Raw genomic sequence first — 20,451 nt, forward strand, 5'->3', positions numbered from 1 at the left:
CATCGCCAAATTCCCTGGGAAAATGCAGAAACGCTGCTGGTCTGCTCCTGAGCAGAGCCGTGGTCAAGCCCTCCGTTTCGGAGCACCCAAGCCCTGTGGCTGATGATGCACCCAGGGGTGCCCAGGGTGTGGAGGCTGGGACCCCCGCGAGGTTAGGGGTTTGGGGGGCAGAGGCAGAGCCACTCGTGCCGTGGCTCCCACCTGCCTTCATACACGGACCGGGATGAACCTGTGAGCGCGGAGGCAGCCGGTGTGGCAGTCGCATCCATGCCACGCTCTGCCATGGGGTCAGGGTTCTGTGCCACTCGGGGGGCTGCTCTGCTCCTGCACCCCAAATCCGCAGAGATACTTGAGAAGACACCTGCAATGGATGAGGTGGAGGGACGCATCCTGCACATGTCACTGCTTTCACTGTGCTGCCCCTGGGTCCCACTGCCTTTGCTGGATGGGAGCTGGGAGATGGTCTCAGGCTTTTGAAGGACTGGAGGGTGTGGGGTGGGCAGCCCAAAAGCCTTCCCCAGCCCGGTCCTGAGCCAGCTGAGTGTGGGGCTGGGGGCTGGCAAGGGCCGCTCCATCCCCAGGGCACTGGAACTGAGGGAAGGGGAGGAGAGATGGAGACAGCCGAGATTTATGTTGCCAGCGCAGGAGCAAAGAGAGGAGGGAGACAGCCAAGGTCAGAGACAGTGCTGCCAAAATTCACAATGAATCTGCAGGAGTGCTGGAGGAGAGAGACGGAGGGATTGGAAAGAAATGGAAAGAGGAGGGAGGGAGAGCCTGGGAGACAGAGCAGGGTGAGGGAGCGGGATGGGGCTGCTGGGAAAGGGGACACGCTGCTGCTCAGCCAAAATGATTAAATGGGGGTGAGAGGGACAGCAAACGGGAGCCCCAAGCCAGCACGGAGACAGCAGGAGCAGGAATGGGAGGGAGCTGGGAGGGCTGTGGACACATCTCTGTCCCTCTGGGCCCCTCCAGCACACCTCCATGCAGCCCAGCAAGTTTTGGGGTGTACACAGCTGCTGCAGCTGCCCAGTGCCCTCTGGCAGAGCTGACCTGGATCCAGCCCCACCGCGGAGGTGAAGTTTCATTCCTGCCTCCTTAGTATTCACAGCACCCATGGCAGCGCGAACGCCCGCAGCCAGCACAGCTCAAGGTGACTCAGAGGTCAGGGAAAAAGCAGGCATGCAATTCGGGAGCCAGCCACTGGCTCCACACTGGCAGGGAGATCCAGTGGTTTGCCAGGACTGGAGACGTCTGGCACATTGTGGCCTCCCCTCCTGGCATTGCCAGTCCCCGTGTGCCACCGACACAGCACCCCAGTGCTCCCCATGCACACAAAGACGCACACGCAGTGCCGGGTGCCTGTTGGGTTTCTGATGCTGCAAACTACCTCCAGGAGCTGTTGCCACCAGCAAGGCAGGCAGGGTGGCTCTGCATACCAGGGCTGGAAATCAGCCGTGGCACTGGGGCGGGCTGGAGCTGGCACAACTGGGCACTGGCATGGATCATTTCTCTCTGGCAGGGTGCTGGGTGCCAGGGCAGGCTTGGTGCCCTTGCAGGGGCAGTGGACGCCTGCTGTGGAGCTCGTGGGGGGGCTCCTCCAGGTCCCCATTGGGGATGCATCGCTCCAAGGGTGTTTTATAGCAGAAACCCCTCTCCCTCCCCAAACAGCGACATCCCAGCCCAGGGTACCAGCTCTGCCCACAGGCAGCCGGAGGGACAGAGCCCTGCCTTCCACTAAGATCAGCTGCAGAGCCACACTGGGAAGAGGCTCAAAACTTTCCTGGTGATAATTGAGATCTAATTATCTTCAGCTAACACCAGGCTGCTGGGGAGATGGGGAAAACCACAGGTGCCTTGTGATATGGCAACAGCTGATGCGCTGGGCTGTGGCTCAGGAGCACCAGGAGACTCACTGTGCTCTGCCTGAATATAAAGCAAAGCATGGAAAGCATGAATCAGAACACTGACAAACTAATTTTTTTTTTTTCTGGTTGGTGACATGTAAGTGTGCAAACAGGCTGCCTTTTCCTCTCGGTGGTGGCTGTGGCTGACACAGGTGGGTGGCTGCACACCTTTACCCTTATCCCCATGCACAGAGATCAGGTCTGAAGCTCTTTTTTTTTTTTTTTCCTTCTGCAAATTTCCTTCACCAACACAGTTTTATCAAACATGCCCGGAGCTACGCAGGACTGGCAGAGAAAGATGGGGTTGTGTCTCCCAAGAGGGCTTCTAAAATGTCAAGGGCAAAAAGAGGTGAGGAGGAGGAGAGTGCTGGGGAGGTGCTCTCCATTCACAGGAACCTAAAATGAGATGAGCACCGTTGTGCTCCTGGAAGACGTGTGTGTGCTCCCTGTAACCCCCAGGAAGGTAATGGGGATTTATTTATACCAGCAGGTCCCTGTCTGGGAGGCCTCTGGGAACCTGCAGCTCTGCTTCCAGCTCTGGACCCCCAACATAAGGACATGGACCTGTTGGAGAGGGTCCAGAGGAGGCCACAAAGATGCTGCGAGGGCTGGAGCCCCTCTGCTGGGAGGACAGGCTGAGAGAGTTGGGGGGGTTCAGCCTGGAGAAGAGAAGGCTCCGGGGAGACCTTAGAGCCGCTTCCAGTGCCTACAGGAAGCCAGAGCCCTTCCAGGGGCTCCAGGAGAGCTGGGGAGGGACTCTGGATCAGGGAGGGACTCTGGATCAGGGAGGGGAGCGATAGGACAAGGGCTAACAGTTTTAAACTGAAAAAGGGGAGATTTAGATTAGATATCAGGGAGAAATTCTTTCCTGTGCGGGCAGTGAGCCCCTGGCGCAGGTTGCCCAGAGGAGCTGTGGCTGCCCCATCCCTGGAGGTGTTCAAGGCCGGGTTGGACGGGGCTTGGAGCAACCTGGGCTGGAGGGAGGTGTCCCTGCCCAGGGAAGGGGGGGTGGAACGAGATCATCTTTAAGGTCCCTTCCAACCCAAACCCTTCTATGAACCACCGGTGCAGCTGCACGGCGCACCGTGCCCCGCAGATGGACGCAAAACCCAGAGGTGCCCCCCTGCCCCTGCCAAGGCTTCTCCGGGGGGCTACCGGCTAGGCCCGAGGGCAGCGGGCCCGGCAGCCCCCCGGGAGCCGCCGCAGCCCCCCCCGGGAGCCCGGACGGCTGCAGGGACCGGAGCGGCGCTCAGCGCGCGCTCCCGCCGCCGCGCGTGCCCGTCTCTCTCCCCCCCAACCTCCTTCGGCGGGAGCGCGCAGGAGCCGCCGCCAGACGCGCGCCGCCGCCGCCGAGCCTGAGGGGAGTCCGGTGGTGACTGACCTCCGCTAAATCCCCCCGTCCCCTCAGCGCCCGGCTGGGTCCCCCCATCCCCTGAGGTCCCGCTAAATCCCCGCCCCGTCCCCTCAGCGCCCGCTAAATCCTCTCCAATCCCCTCAGCGCCCGGCTGGGTCCCCTCAGCGCCTCAGGGCCCCGCTAAAGCTCTCTCTGTTCCCTCAGCGCCTCTCTTGGTCCCTCCATGCCTTCAGGATCCCGCTAAGTACTCCCCCCTTGCTTCAGCACCCACCTGGGTCCCCCATCCCCTCAGATCCCACTAAATCCCCCTTGTCCCCTCAGTGCCCAGCTGCATCACCTCATCCCCTCAGGTCCCCATAAATCCCCCCCATCCCCTCAGGGCCTGGCTGGATCCTCCCATCCCCTCAGACCCCACTAAATCCCCCCCGCCCCATCCCCTCAGGGTCCCGCCAAATCCACCACCCTCCCCTGTCCCCTCAGGGTCCCGTTAAATCCCCTCATCCCCTCAGCGCCGCCTGGGTCTCCCCATCCCCTCAGATCCTGCTAAATTCCCTCATCCCCTTGGTGCCCACCTGGGTTCCCTCATCCCCTCAGATCACGCTAAATTCCCTCATCCCCTCAGCACCCGCCTGGGTTCCCCCATCTCCTCAGATCCTGCTAAATCCCCTTATCCCCTCAGTGCCACCTCAGTCCCCTCATCATCCTCAGATCCCACTAAACCCCCCTCTCCCCTCAGCACCTGGCTGGGTCCTTCCATCCCCTCAGGGTCCTGCTAAATCCCTCTTCCCGCTTTGTGCCCCAGGACCCCTCTCGTGTTGGAAGGGGAACGGCCCAGGGAGGTGGCAGCAGGGTTGGCCTGTTAGCCTGGACCCAGGCGCCATGTTCTACATGCATTTGCTCGTCAACAAGCGCGGGCCATTGGCCAAAATATGGCTTGCTGCCCACTGGGAGAAGAAGCTCACCAAAGCTCATATATTTGAGTGCAATTTAGAGACTACCGTTGAAAAGATCATCTCACCAAAGGTACGCTATTAAATGATGAGGTGCGTTCTGGTAAGTTCTGGAGTAGAGGTATACATCTTCTGTAGAGACTATTGCTATTGTGGAGACTGGCTTAGTAGGACAAATTTGTGGCTATTTCAAAACCAGTGTGAGGTAAATTCCTACTCTGATTTTATTCAGTTCTCACTCGGATAAAATCTCCATCCCTAACAAGGATCTCCATCCCATTTAACAATGGTGGCTGCTGCTTAACCAAAGTCAAGGGTCTAAGAAAACTGCTGTGAAATTGTACACAGACCGTTCGAGGAGAATGCCTTTGCTGATCTTGTAATAAATAACTTTTGACAGGTTGTAACCATACTTCCACTTTCAGTGGAATCCTTCCAGGTCCCCCATTATAAGCCATTAAATATATAATTAAGCATACGTAGCACTTACGAGAGACTCTGTATGAACAGTCCCGGAGGCTGAAGTCCTCTGCGTATCACAGAGAAGGTATGACTCAAGCAAGCACAGATGCAGGCAGTCAAGTACCCATGAGTCAATCCTTGGCCTCGCTGTTGCAACTGCATCCAAGGGAACAGTGAGGAACACTTTGCACTGTCACTAATCGATGGCTCAGGAGAGCCAAGGCTTTCAGCTGGTGGAAGCAGATTTTTTTTATTTTCTCCATGAAAATACCTTCTTGATATTTGGTACCCCAAATTTCATCGTCTGTCTTGCATGGTTATGATTAATGATGTTGTTAAAGTGATCCTGATGTTATTTGGAAGTGTTTTCCAAGAGGTACTACCTAAGTATCCTCTACTTTGCCTTTCATGCTGCCCTGTCCTGGCTAGCATCACCATGACCACACTGAATGTGCTTGGTGCAGAAGACTGCATAAATAAGGGTATAGTTATGGCCTTTATTTGCGTAAATAGGGGCATAGGTATAGTGTCTGCTCACTGAAATAACCAGTGTCAAATACCAGGAGATGTGCAGCTACTTTCTGTTTCAGGATGTGTTACACTGTTTGTTGGCAGTCAGCTGAGATGTTTTAGATAAAGTAAGAGCATCAGTTCAGGACTGGCAACATTTAGGAACAGAAGCAACTGGAAATTCCTGGCTCTAAAATTTCATTTCTGTTTACGAAATATCAGTACGAAGCCCTGTTGAATTTCATAGAGCTCTGTACTAGTGTGTGTTACTGGAACTCTGTTACTACTGTGTAATATTTTCATTTTAATGTTTTTGCAAAAAATACTAACTCCTGAACAACTTTTTTATATCATCAAAGTTTACAATAGCTCTGCGAACCTCTGGACACTTACTCCTAGGAGTGGTGCGGATTTACCACAGGAAAGCAAAGTACCTATTAGCAGACTGTAGTGAAGCTTTGACAAAAATGAAGACAGCCTTTCGCCCAGGTACGTATAGAATTCTGCATTTTTCCATCTGTGGCCTTTACAGCTCTCATTTTAAAAGTTAATTTTGGATATTTCTGTTAAATACACATTATTGATCCCAAAGGAAATTGAACATACTAGTGCTTACTGCTGATGTTTAGTCTGGCTTAATTTAATGCCGTTTCAGGTCTTTAACTCCTTCAAAAGAAGCAGTATCTTACGTGGTCTTATGAGAAGAAGCTTGAATTCAGCCTCAATTGCTAGATAATTAATTTTAATCTCTGATGACACCAACAACATGTCTAACAGTGTGTTAGTGCCAGATCTGACAGTGTGCTTTGAGCTCTAGCCATGTAGCCAGCGAGGAGGGAGCAGAGATGGCTGGATCATTTTCCAATGGGCTGTATGTTTGTCATACTTAGGCACCAAACGGGGAGGCACTGTTGTCTAAAAAAAGGGCTTAGAACAGGACACCAGGATCTGTTGCCAGCCTTAACATGCTCTGTGACCTGGTCTGTTTGCAGAATAGTTAATGCCCACTCTACATTATTCTCAAGGATAGGATTGTGATTAGTTAGTTAGTATATGTAAACATTTGGAAATCTCTAGAAGGAACACTTAAGGGCACTGTACTATCTATTTTTAATAGATACAAAAGTAGCTTAGAGAGGACTGCACAGCACAAGAACAAGAGACAACGGTCACAACTGCATCAAGGGAAACTCCAGCTAGGTATAAGGCTGGGGGGAAGTTCACGGTGGAAGTGATAAAATGCTGAAACAGGTTGTCCAGGGTGTGCTGTCGAATCTCCATCAGCAGAAATAGTCAGAAGTGATCTGACTTAGAAATTAACCTCGTTTTGAGCAAAAGGTTAGATCAGATGACCTTCAGAAATCCCTTCTCACTTGAATTGTTCCAGGATTCTCTGATAACCAAGTATTTGCAGTCTGACTTCATAATTATTTGATGCTAGAGAATAGCACTATACAGACACTGGAGAAAAAAAGAAAACACAATAATTCATTTGAAGTGCTGTAAAAGACTCTAGGCTAAATGTCAGCTGTGAGAATCTTTCAGGGACTTAAAGCAGCTGTTCATAAACCCAATGTATTTACAGTATTTCAGGTCCTGTAGCAGCATACTCGTCTGTATCTGTCTGTAAAAATATGGCTTCTACAGTACATGTAAATTAAGGATTTTAATTCCACTTCAGACTCATGTTGACAAAGTGCCTAAGCTTTGCCTGTTTGTTATTTAGAATCGCAGCAGACCTTCCTGACAGGTTTGTAGTCTTATTATATGTACTTGGGAGAACATTACTTTTCTTTTATTGATGCTTATTTTGCTATGTTGTCTGTTTCTTTTAGGACTTGTTGACCTTCCTGAAGAGAGCTTTGAGGCTGCTTATCAGTCCATTACGTTACCTGAAGAATTTCATGATTTTGAAACACCACTACCGGATTTAAAGTAAATGCTTCCCTAGTTCTTATTCGTTATTTTAGTATTTTCAGAAGTAAAAGATATCCTTGCTGTTATCTGATCAAGACTCAGATGGAATTGTTTTGATTTGATAACTGAATTCTCCTAAATTCCAAATCAGCTTACAAGGCTACGGTCACAGAAATTGTACTTTTGTAGAGTTCCTCAAAGTCTGTTTAATCAACAGACCTTTTCAATGAAATAATGTATTGAACTTAGACTTCAGGATTTTCTAATTTTAAATTGTCTGAGTGAAGCCTGCAAACAACTTTCTGACCTCAAGAGCAGATATAAAATTAGTATAAATCCTGCTGTAAGACCAAAGAAGCTGTGGCTAGTAACCTCACAATGTTGTACTGTTCCATTGTGTAACTGCATTTAATTTCTCCTCCATTGCTCTTTGGGCCTGGGTATTTTATCAGCAGTAGTCAGCTTGGCTCCTGATGAAAAGCCAGCATATTTCTTTGGCTTTTCTGACATGAATCACCATTAATGTAGAAAAACTGATAAAAAGCAGGAGGCCAAGACATGTTTCTGGTGGCTGTGATGCCCCCAAAAGTCAAGGGTAACAGACTTCTACCGCGGCTTCCTCTGTATCTTGTCATAAATACAGTTTGATGGGCTCTGTAAGCATCTAGTATTTTGTAAGCACAGCTGTGATGTAATACTATTATTCAAGTACCTCAGTGTGCTAACTCTGTAAAGTGTGCCTTTTCTGCTTACCCAAAGAGTCTGTGTGGTTTGATTTACAGATAATGGTGTTACACTAATTACATGCCCACTATGGGATAAGTGTTGGTAGATAGCAGGGCTTGGACATGAACAAACTCACACAAGCCCGAGTTTACTGGCAGGACAGAGTGGAGAAATATGAAATACGGAGAGGAGGATGGGTGCTTCCCTCGTTCTTATAAATATGCTTGCTGTTTCTAGAGGGGTTGCTTTCTGAGCATACATCTGGATGGTTTGTTCATGGAGTTCCAGGTGAAGGGGGGTATTTCAAAGCTGAATTAGCTGAATGCTTTCCACTCCTCGTGGACCTCTCCCCTGCTATCTCCTGTTATGGCTATTGCAGATTCAGTCTTCACTGTACAATGTACATTGGAGATTGCATAGGAGATTTGGCGAGCAAAGAAAGCAGCTGCCTACTTACTTAGAGGTATCAATTTAAAAAAAAAAACATATAGCACCTGTTTTCCATATGCTTATTTTTAGCTTTTAAAGGGAATTCAAAGCAGTGAATTTTATCAATAAAACTTTAAATGGCCTGAATGCAAATAGCTTTGGGAAACAGTTGTTCTCTCTCCACAGAAGTGAGTATCAGCCGCAGTACTTTCAATGCCATAGAAAAAGGAAGCTATATTTTGGAGGTTTACAATAAAGTGTCAGGGTCTAAGAGTGTTTAGAAACAAGTTTTCACATTCCAGCTAAATGGTAGATGGGTTTCAGTTCACACTATATTTTGTATAATGTTTTTTTCATCAGTGCCATTGATGTTGCTGAACATTTTACCTTGAATCAGAGCAGAGCTGAAGACATCACACTTACAGAGGATTACGAAAGCAATATACTTCTCTGTGATAGAAACTTTGGTGAGAGAAGTTGAGAAATTAGAAATATTCCATAAGGAAAAGTGTGTTTTGTGCAACACTTTGTGCAGTCTGAGTCCTTTCCACATGTGAAAAAGCTATTATTAAAAGTGCATTTATTTCATATTTGTGCTGATTGGCCTGTCATACTGTCTTATGCTTAAATTTTTGTGTAAGTACTCTGCCTAAGTAATCTGATATTGGAGATTGAGAATCAAACCCAACATTTACTGCTTTTTACTGCATTAGTTAAATTGTTTATAGTTTATTCCATTTGAGGTATGGGCTATCTTACAATCTTTTAAAAATTATTTGAAAAATTAGGAAATGGATAAAGATGTGTTGCAAAAATTCATGCAGATGAAGCATCAGAAATTCTGTGTTTATTCAGATGAAGAACCAGCTGCACTAAGAAAACAGAGCTTCTTTGATGGCAGCATCTTAACAAGCAGTAACAGTCTTGTGGCTGCTCACCACTCTGCGAGCACGGATGGAGACAAGTCTGCACTGCATGAAGATACTTGCTGGTTTGAGCGTGACTGTTTTGGAGATGAGGAGGATGCTGCAGATATGATTGGTAGGGTCTGCCACAGATAAACAGAATTAGTTTCTTTCCAAATATTTTTATTCTTACAGGAAAACAAATAAGACAGCATGAAATTGATTGTTTTCAAACATAAATTCTTTCTTTTTGTTTTCATACTTCCTTTTTTTTCTACTTGTCACTAAATCTATGATCACTTAGACATTGCCAAGTAAAATTGTAGTAAAGAAGATATTTAAATTTTTTAGAATTAAAGGCATTCAATTTATACTTAATGTTTACCAATTTAATTCATATTTTCAAAGGTACAGTACTGCAGCATTTTTACCTTTATTGTTGTAATAACAAAGGCAGCAAAGTAGCTCCTACATCTTTATGATTTAGAGTATTTATGTAACCCTTTATAGATTTATATCTTTTAAACAGTATCAGTATCATACTTTTCAAAGAAAAGGTGGAAATCTCAAAATTAAGACTAATGTTCTTTTTATACTGTTGAAGACAACCCTATCATTGACGCCATCTGTGAAAGCTGAGTTTTTTTGTTTGCACAGAATTAACCTTAAATAAGTAACGTTAGGCTCTATCAGGCTATTTCATGACTACTAAGGCTTCCAATGATTAAAACTATGCACTTTGAATTTAAGAAATCCTTTTGAGGGACGAGGAAAATGGCCTAGATAATGACATTCTTGATATGGAGGAAGAACGTCCTTTGTCACAAGATCTGCCAGAGAACAGCGCAGCCAGTGAGTTTGCAGTGTCCACTCCCTCTTGCTCACATGAACCCTCTGTTCCTGTATTAATGCCTAAAGCATTCAGCTTTGTGTAATATCCTGTGCCTGTTTCCTTCATTCATGTCCTTTGTTTTTTTTCTAATGCTTCATCCATCATTTTAGTTATAATTTAATTTGACCTAGGGATTCCAGATTTGTAACTTGATGTTGCTTTGAAACACTTTTGTGTGACATCCTGTTGGATACGCTGTTGATCCACCCTGCTGCTCAGACAGTATGATAGCACTTTTGAAGGGGAAAGGAAACTGAATAAGGGTATGCTGTAAATTTGAATTTTACGTATGAGTGGTTCTGGCTTCATATTTCAGCAACAAAATGACACTTTCACAGTTCATAAAGGTGTAGTTAGTCTTCTTTTGATTTGATATCAATGAAATTAATTTTTGAATTTGGAAGTTTTTTTATATCTTAAACCCTTATACCCTCAGCACGCTGTTAATTTAAAACTGAGAATTCTGGAACAGCTTTAAAGGGAAACACTGGCACTTGCCCCTCCTTGCACTAGTCCTGGTACTACCTGTTCCTTTTACATTGACAGAAATGCCCACACTGACGTGCAGTTGCCTGGAACTGGAAACAGATAGGTATTGAAGAGAAACACTTTTCCCCCTAACCATTTTTCATCAGGTGGGTCAGTTCTTCAGTCTGTTCCACCACCCAGTCATACAGGTTCCAGTGTCAGCAAAGGGAAGCGTGCAGTGCAGAATGTGAGCAGCAGCACTGCCAGTTATTACTGGTTTAAGTGACTGAAATTATAGATAAAATCATAGTTTTCTAATTCTGATCTTTTTTGTCCGATTTCATTCTATGTCATGAGATTGAGACATTGTTCCACCTTGTAAACTTTGTTTCTTTGGGTTATTTGCTGGGTTTTCTTATAGTTGAGTCCAACTGCGCAGATATCACCGATAAGACTGTCAGTCATGTAATGAACAAAACTATACTTTTGTTGAAAGAAGAAGGATTTGTGCTTGAGCCGGTTGATGATACAGGTCAGAACTTGACCAGTTTCTTGCTGAATGTTTGTGTTAACTAGGTTTGGTTTTCTTCTTGTTAGTGAAAATATTTACAAAACAGATTATTCCCAGTGTAGATTTCACCTGCTACTGCTGTCAGAGTTCCATCTTATGATAACTATTATACAAAAGCAGTATCAGGTCATTCATCTGATCTGCCCAAATCTCTGCTTACGGTTTCTTCCACAAACCAAATCAAGTTTTGTTTCTCTGCAGTTCTGCTAGCAGGGCAAGCCCAGCCTGTTCATGAGTATTACTGAAGAACTTTTATTGCTAGTGACACATCAGTGATTTTTATGTGTAAAATAACAATCTTAAAACTTTCAGGCCTTTGTGAAAGTTTGTTTTGTGAACTTCTAACTTTAATAAGATCGAAAAAGAAAAATGTTTCATTTCTTCTGTGAGTAAATCTAAATGTCACCTATCACGTTGGTGACTGTTAGCAAGCAAACAAGTTCGTGTTGACACTAATATTTAGAATACTGGAATTTTCCAGCCTACCAAAATAATATTCAGGAAGTTATGGCTATATAACCAAACTATGTCTCTCTTTTGTGTTTACTATGTACATCTTAATTAAATTGCTAAAGGATTCAACTGACAAATACAGATATTAATTACAGGGTAATGAAACCTGTTGAGTACCTCAGCAATTCTTGGAACAATTAACTTCCTAATGGATTAACGATAGCTTATTCAGTCTTGTTGGTATATCATGTGTTCTCATTAAGTCATGTTCCTGGTTCTTTAGCACAACAGTCATATGTCTTCCGTAATTAAACATATGTGAGTTTCCTGTACTAGAATACAAAGAGTATACTTTATGAAAACTTTTGGAGAAACGGCCCATGCACTTGTACTTTGATTTTCAACATTGTGCGGTGTTTCAGGAGGTCAGCAGCCTATTTGTTTGATTCACAGTGGGGTTTTTTTGTGCATTTAAGTGTTCTATGAATAGACCTTTAATTAGACTGACTTTTTTTATTAATACTTGCTCTATTTAGCTGTCACCCAGAGTAAAAAAAATAGAAGAAAGAGGAAGTTGCTTGTGGATGTAAACAAGGAGCTTGGCTGCAACGCTATACACAACCAACTTAACAACTGCACAGATATCCTTGCTACGTTAGACCTTGCACCCCCAACGAAAAAAACAATGATGTGGAAGAAATCAGGAGGTGTGGATAAACTCTTGTCCCACGCTACACAGCCTGTGTTTCATGCTGAGCTGCAAACGGTACAGATCATTCCTTGTAGGTTTTTATGCCACTGTATAGATTATGAGACTGTTGCACATCTACAATCTAACTGTGAGAGATTTTGCAGGTTTAGTTTTATGTGAACTCCTAGCAAAGTGCAAGTGTGTAGTGTCATTGAAAGTATTGCTTTGCAGTGCAGTTTATTTGCATATCTGATGATTATTTGCATACTCACCACTAATTGCTCCATCAGAAAGACCATCTGTAGAGCTCCCAGCTTTAGTCTCTAGCACTCCAACAAGAAGTAAAAAATGACAAAGGAACTTGAGAGCTGATGTTTCAGTTCACATACTGGCACATGACTGATTGTACACTAATACACAACTTCTGAGATTTCTGACAATTTATTTTCTACTTTTATTCTTTTCTGTTTTGTTTCTGCTCTGTAATCAATATGAGACCACGTCTTCTGCATTTATTTTAAAGGTACATGAGGCTTAAACACTGTTGTTATTATTATTATTGTATTGTTAATGGCTTTGGAAACACGTTATGTCAATTTCTTTTGTACTTTCCGAATTGGAGATTAAGCTTGTAGCTGTAAAGCCGTCAGGGATTTGCCTTTCAGAAGACCAAAAGGTTCCTGATCACTCCATCACTTTGGCTAGAAGGGTGGGCCAGACCACCCTTGCTGTGGCTGTGGACCTTGCTGCTCTTTTTGCACAAGAATGATGTACTTGTTTCATGGAAATACGATCTATCAAAACCTCTGGTCTGGTGTCCCCACGTAGTATCTGACAGAGCATTCAAAGAAGCTGTAAGTTTAGAACTGGTGATAAGATAAAGAAGAGATAAATGTGTATACAAGGTGATACGGAAAGATACGGTGTAAACTCTGCAGCAACCATATGTGAGTTGCACTGTGTTTCTTCTGTTGGGTGGCTGTGAGAGATCAGGGAGGCAGGGTCTGCGGGAAAACAGCTCTGCAGGTTCATTACAGCAGCACAGCTTCACCGCTTAGAGTCGAGGTGCAGAATTACAACTTGCTCTTTATGAGGATAAAAAATACTCACACACTGGTACATGGGGAGAGAAATCCACACAGCGATAACTGCAGATGGTTTTATTCTTTCATCCCTCCTTACTGGCTGGCTTCAAGGAAAAATGATCCAAGCTGTTCCAAAGATATTTCTTCATGCAGTTCAACGCCAAAGTTGAAGCTGCAGAAGGAAATTACTTTTTTTAAAAAATTGCAGGTTTCTGGAATGACCTAATTCAAATCTCTAAAATCTAGGTTGCAGGAATTAAGATACAGCTCATATTCATGCCTTTTTGTTGATGCTCCCAAATAATCTGACATGATATTCTGAAAGCAAACAAATAAAAATAATTGTTTTCAGTTGTTTGCAAAATGCTTCAAGAGTCATGGATTTAAGATGAGAAGAAATGGAATACAGAGGGAGTCTGAAATGGCAGAAACAAGAAAAGAGAAAGATACCACAGGTACTATTTTAATTCTGTTGTTGCAGAATTAGCTGTTAGAAAATATTTTACATAATGTTTGAGACACATGCATGGTGTTTGTCTGCAGTATTCTGCAAATAAAAGGCCAAAAAAGTTAAACATTAAGGAAATTAACTGTTAATTATTAAAAAAAAAAGTTTTTTGTTTTTCTAAGTACTTTGCTTTTCTTTTGTTCCCGAGATCAGAAATGAAATGCAACTCTTTTTTTTCCTTGTGGCATAAGGATGTGTTTCTGGTTACACCTTCGGTTTCTGTAATTGGCTACCAAACAGCAGATTTGTTGTTTCGTGTGGGTTTTTTGGTGTGGTTTTATTTGTTTTTTTTTTTTTTTTTAAAAAGCTTCCATTTATTCTGAGCTTAATCAAACCACTGTCCAAATTTCCAAATCCATGTAGATAACTTTTATTTGCATCTTGGAGATTGTGTTTTGGTTAATATCAAACCAGAAGAAATGTTCCATTTTAGATCTCCTGAAAAGGTGATGTATCTGCTTTCACTTCTTTGCTCTGCTAGAAATATAATCCATACATCTGTCTCAGAAGTTAATCAACAAAATCACCTCCTGCAAGTCCATAAAGTTCAACTTTTAGATGCTTCCAGGAAAAACTTGCTTGAAACATTCTTGTTCTGTGCTCCTATTAGGGATAATATTTATTCTATATTTATTCATTCTGGCTCTTACTCTCAAAGATTGCTAGACTAGAGTGTGATTTTTCTTTTTCTTTTTCTTTTTTTTTTTTAAGGACAGAGATTCACAGTAATTTCCTCTTAAACCTTGTTTTTTTTATTAATACAGAGATGCTGACAGTAGAAGAGCCAAGTTACCTGCAGGAGTCAGCTCATTCAGAGACTGAGAGAAAAATTAGAAATGATTCGTTTATGTTGACATCACAGAATAACAGAAATGAAACTGATGATAACTGTGGTGAAACTATAGTGAGCCATTTCCATAAATTTTAGAGACCTAAATGTATTTATTGGTTTCATTTTACTCTAGGGTTCCATTTAAAACATGTTAAGAAATTACTAATATATATTTGAAAGGGATGCTAGAGACAGTCGATATAGCATTAAGTAGCTTGTGTTGTGAAAGTTTATTTACATTGGTAGACTCTCACAATGAATGAACGATTAATTAAAATGTCTATTAATGAGTATAGATTACAGTCTACTCACTAAGCATAAATGAAACCTTAATATGAAATATAGCCTCTTTGTACTGAAGAGATAAATATAATCATCTTTATAAAGGATAAAACTTACCTTTTGTGTCTCATATTGAGGAAATACTTCAGCAATAACAAACTATCTATTTCTGCCATCTTTATTTAGGCTAACATGACAGGGCATTCTTTAGAGATTTTGAGGCTCATTAAAGTTGAAAAAGAATGACAAAATTGGACCTAATGGCAGCAGAAAATGTAGTGTCTGTGCCTGAGCTGAGCCCATGGTGTAGATCCAGCTGTAGGTCCTTTCTTATGTGAGAAAAGACGTGGTAGAAATAGCAACTCTGAAATAATTTTGGAAAATGTTTATTATAATAAATTTGTTGAGCAGAATTATGTAATTGAGAATTACATAGTATGCATAAATTGTAATGCCTATTGATCGTCCTTTCTGTTCCAACAGCAGGGTGGAACGGCTTTCTCTGAGAGCTCCCCACTGGTGAACAGTTCGCTGCGCCAAGAAGCTGAACCACAGCAAGCTGAGTTAGCAAATGTATGTGTACTCAAAGCTGACAGCTCTGACTCAGAACAGAACTGTATTCTTTCTCAGAAATATTTAAAAAAAAGAAGTCATGACATCATGAACTTACAGTGAATTTTGGTGTACTAACAGCATCTTTAGTACATATTTTGCCAGTCAAAAATTTTATAGCTTGGTAATCGGGCACACGTGTATTCCAACATTCAAATGTTACAGTCCGTGAGGGAACAGCTCCTTAGAGATTGTGCTTCCTGTAAGAAGGGAACAGTTTCTGAACTTACTGGCTACGAGGATACTCAGACACGCTGAAACAAGGGCAGTGTTCTGCCAACTTCAGAGGTTAAGCCCAAAATCTAAAGCCAAACTTTTTGACATCCTTTTTGGCCCCTGACCTGTACAAATACTGTCAGAATCCCGGTCACACAGAACAATATCTTCTGAATATTGAAGCTGCCTCCCCAAGGCTCATTGGGACTGCTTCTGTAATACCTAACGTGTTGTTGCACCTGATCTGTCTCATTGTAGCAGAAAAAAACATAGTGAGCATTCTTTTCTCTGCTTCACAAAGCCTGGTGTGACCACAGAGGTGTCAGAGGTCCCAGATATCCTGAGTATGGTCATCAAAATATCCAGGTCCAGTTGGATTTTCAATTAGGCTAGATCTCTTGTCCTTTTTATCATCATCGTGTGTGACTTTACACATGCTGTCTAACCTTCTGTTCTATTTCTTCTCAAGGAGCTAATGAGGAATGGGAAAGACAATGAAGAAATAAGGTGGAGCAAAAGAACTCTTCAGTTATTAAAAAATTTACAGGTACCAGTGCTGGATTTTGTAATTAGATGCCAAAACCAGGTGTTGATTTCAATTGAACCATGTCAGAAAATCTCTTACTTATACTCTTGCTCATATTGCTGCCTCTCATATGCACAGTGTAACTGCATTTTATTGGGTATTTATGTAGGAAACCAGGATTCTGAGCACCTGACACAGTGTCCTCTCCCACAGCTGCTGGAATCGCTAGAATTTTCTAAACGTTTGCTTCCATGGCAGTGTTTGTTGTAATGCTAAGCCCTTGCTCTCTTCCCTCAATGAGTATGTTCTAGAGTATCTCTACAAAACCCAATTCCTAGCTGCTTACAGGTTGCCAGATCTCAGCTGAGCCCTACAGGGTGCCGTCATTTGGCTATTCATCTGCTTGAGCTGTTTCTGAGATGAAGGCCAGGGAAATGAGTGAGGGTGATGTTAAAAAGAAAGCTGGTGACCCCTTCTTTAGGAGGTTTTAATGCCCCAGTGCTTTCAAGGTGCTTGAAATTTAGCAGGGAGCTAAATATCCTAATTTAGTCTTTACATCAGGAGGGCTTATTCTGCTTTTCTTGCAGAAATCCTTGTAAAACTGGTGAAGCTGTAACATATGATATCCTATGTTGTATCGACAGGGCTGTAACAGGAGCCACCACAGGCTGCCCTGATGCTGAATGTCCAAACTCTTGGCCTAACGGCCCAGGGCTGTTCTGTCGTTTTTGCCTGGATGAGCGTTATGGTGCTCCAGCATTGATCTAGTTGGGGGGAATGGAAAAAAACATGGCAAAAAATTATTTTCCTTCGGGTCACTTCTCTAATCCAAAGTGCCACATGGCTGAACGGAGAATGGAGGAAAGCAATGGAGAAATCCGAGCGTGGGCAAGAGGGCATGGGGAGTGGGTTTTGTCCGCAAAACACACTGAACGTTGGTCCAAGCCTAGCTTTTCCCTAGGGATGGAGTTTGACTTCGCGGTCTTCATATTGTTTTTTTAATAATCATTTTATGTGAACGCATTTCAAAGGTTCTGTGCAACGCCCATAAATAAATACTTCCATATAAGCGTGGCCATTAAAAAACAAGCAGTAATAACACTTAGTTAGCTGTGACTGAAATTGCCTACAATGCAGCTGGTACTCTGTATCCAAAGCACAGGGTATGCAATGATTTTTACTGTTTTGAATCGTGAAACCCATTTCAGATGCACTTCATCACATGCCTCAGTACAGTTTCATTGAATTCAGTGGAACTGTGGGGCTATGTAGATTTTAGTAACATATGTAGGTGCTAGCAATGTTACGGCTATAAAATGTTAAGAGCCACTTATACAAATGCAAGTGCCAAGTTAGGAACCTGTTTAAGGCTTGCAAGCAGAAAATACTCCGCGCAGCGCTCTTCAGTTCAGACTGGATGGGCTCTGGTGTTACTGGCAGTGAAGCTGACCTGACTGATTCTCTTTTTTCCCTTATGCAGCACCTGAAGAGATCAGGTGTGTGTGTTTTCAGTTTTCGGGAGCTCTGCCGGAAAAACAACCAGAAAGAAGTTGCAGTCAAGTTTTACATCTTTCTTGTTCTAAAGAAGCAGTTGGTTATTGAGCTCAGACAGAGTGCTCCCTTCGCTGACATTACAGCCACCATCGGCCCCATGTTCAACACTCGCTGAGATCATGTAGTAGTGGCATAAGCTAATGAAAATCAATCTTACTCTAAATTTTCCAGAAAACATATTTCCTGGAAAATGGTTGATGATCTTTGCAAACCATGGTAAGTGAGCAGAGCTCTCTTGTGTTTCATTTTCTCAGAACTGCCAAGAAACTGCCTTGTGCAGGGGCACTGCCTTGGTATTGGTTCCCAAGGTGTTCACTAGGATGTTTATTTTTAATATATATGTTTATATGACAAGCAGTTCCTTATTCTGTTAATAAAATATCGCTAAAATACATACTCTACATAAGACAGTTACATTGTGAGGGATTTAATGAAAGTCCTTAAAAACCTTTCTTAGAGACCAGCTTTGGAAGTTAAACTATTTTTAATTATCTAATGCCATCAGTAAGAGAAGTCTGTTAAGCTCTCTTTATCAAAAACTTTAGTCCGTTTGAAACTATTCCTTTCAAAAAATGTTCAGTATTTGTTATTTTAAGGTCTAGCAAGCTACTGTCTCCAGCATCATTTTCGTGTGTTCAGGCAGAGGGAAGTTACACTACCCCTAGAAGAGTCACATAAGCTTCAGAAAGAAATCCCCTTTCCTAGAAATCCTGCAGTTTTCGGTTTCATGGAGCACATCTACTTAAAGACTAACACTTTATTTATGTGTAGACCTATTTAAAAATGGATGTTAAACTGAAACATTGTTAGTTCTTTGCATTTTTATCTAATCTGGGATATGTTTTAACACTTTTACTGTCATTTTGTAAAGTTAGCATTTTTCAGTTGCATCAAACCTGCGACGCACGGGATGGTTGCGTGCGTTCAGTGCTCTGGAGTGTTACAGTGTGTGCTGACAGCTCTTAAGATGAAATCAATAAAAATCAGAAGATGTTTCCTTAGCTCGTCGGCATTTGTTCGGAAAGATCAAAACTGGCAGCTGCTTAAACTGTCCTTTGGGTTCACCGTCTCAGAGTCGGTGGTTTTGGTGATCTTCTTAAAATTTGAAAAGATGGATGATATTGTCATCCTGGCTCGCCGGGTGTCCGCTCGCCTCAGTCAGGTCCTGCTAACGTGTGCTGTTCCTGTCATGCACTGATTTATTTGCGTGCGTGGGGTTTAGGGCAGGTGAGGAATTGATTTCAAGAGGACTGTTCAGGGGAGGAAGAAGGTTTTAAAATGGCTGACGGCCCTGTGCTGGGCGGGAAGGGGTGGGTCGGGGTTGGGGGTGGTTCCAGTTGGTTTTCCCCATGTTAGGAATATTTGATAAAATAAGCAATAAGAAGCCTTTGCTGCTGTTCTCTGAGGAGGGTCCATTTCAGGGTATAACGGAGGGCAAAGCGACTCTGGTAAAAACCTTTTTGTTCTCTGCAAAAGAAATGCTCTTCTCCTTTTCTGATGGGAATGGGAGCGGTGCTCTCCAAGCGTAGCCCGACTGTAATCAAGAGTGGCTCGTTTCCCTCTCCTCTTTGGGGCCAGACCCGGCGGTTTTGTTCAGGACTCGAGTGCCAACCCGGGGTGAGGAAAGGGTTCGGTTCTCCAAATCTCACATTCAGCATCTTGGAGCGAGCCTGTGGCAGAAGAGGAGTGAGAACCTCTCCCCTGTTCCCCACAGCACACCCCATCCCCGCTGGCGCTGTGCGTCTCCCGGTGACGCCCCTGCTCAGTGGGCCAGCGCACCGTACCACGCTTCCCAGAAAACCGAGCACTGCAAGCCGGGTAGGGAAGGAGAAACTGTTTTTCTCCCCCAAAAAGGCATCCAAAATGACTCTGCGTCTCACACCAGAGCTCCTGCCTGCGCCACGTCTGCCACTGCCACATGGTAAGAGCAGCTCCAGTGGCAGCAGATGCGATAACTCATTAATTTTCCTTTCAAGGAGAGAGGCTGTGCATTGGATTCACCAGGAAAGAGGGAAACAAAAGGAGGCTGGAGGCGAGCAGGCGGCAGGCAGGAATAAATGAGAGACAGGAGAGATATACATTGAAAACAGTCTGTGCATCGGAATAAATGAAGTACAAATCTTGCAGGAAATAGTCCTGGAAGAGAGAGTCGTGCATATTTACAAAACAGGTTTGTCAGAACTCCCAAATAACCGCGGGGGAGTTGCAAAGGGAGCTGTGAGGGCCGGGGAAGTGCCCCGCCATGGCGAGCGGTGAGCTCTGCGTCCCTGTGCGTGGGGTCAGACGGGGTTTTAATCTCACCCAGCTGTGCACAGCTGCTGGCCTCGGGTCCAGATCCAAACTAGGAGCAGGTTCTGCTCCGATAGTGCTGACGTGAACAATTTCCCTCTGTAGGTCTATATGTGCATGCATACATGTAGGACATTATGAGTAGGTATGTAATGTATATGTGCACCTCGCCATTCTCCCCATCTCTGCAGCCGACCTCGGCCGTGGTCACCAGAGCAGCACTGGAGCTGAAGCCCCACTGCTCGCCGTGTGGCCGCGGCCAGTGGCTCGGTGGCTCCCAGTAAGTGCCAAGCAGCCTCGTCCTAGACGTTTGGT

General features: G+C 44.0%; 1 protein-coding gene across 1 annotated transcript; it reads left to right on the forward strand.

Annotated features, from left to right (window-relative positions):
• Nucleotides 1–4,137: 4,137 nt before the first annotated feature.
• On the forward strand, nucleotides 4,138–17,962 carry RAD21L1 (RAD21 cohesin complex component like 1; the record flags this gene model as incomplete). The annotated part of the gene is made up of 13 exons (XM_082490895.1): nucleotides 4,138–4,281; nucleotides 5,540–5,669; nucleotides 7,016–7,115; nucleotides 8,613–8,719; nucleotides 9,108–9,293; nucleotides 9,908–10,009; nucleotides 10,939–11,049; nucleotides 12,078–12,307; nucleotides 13,670–13,772; nucleotides 14,590–14,729; nucleotides 15,426–15,512; nucleotides 16,237–16,314; nucleotides 17,774–17,962. 13 exons carry the CDS (start codon nucleotides 4,138–4,140, stop codon nucleotides 17,960–17,962), a joined length of 1,707 nt encoding a protein of 568 aa, XP_082347021.1.
• Between the last annotated feature and the right edge of the window lie 2,489 nt (nucleotides 17,963–20,451).

Source organism: Vanellus vanellus (genome assembly GCF_965231255.1).
Source record: "Vanellus vanellus genome assembly, chromosome: 15".
Taxonomy (NCBI): domain Eukaryota; kingdom Metazoa; phylum Chordata; class Aves; order Charadriiformes; family Charadriidae; genus Vanellus; species Vanellus vanellus.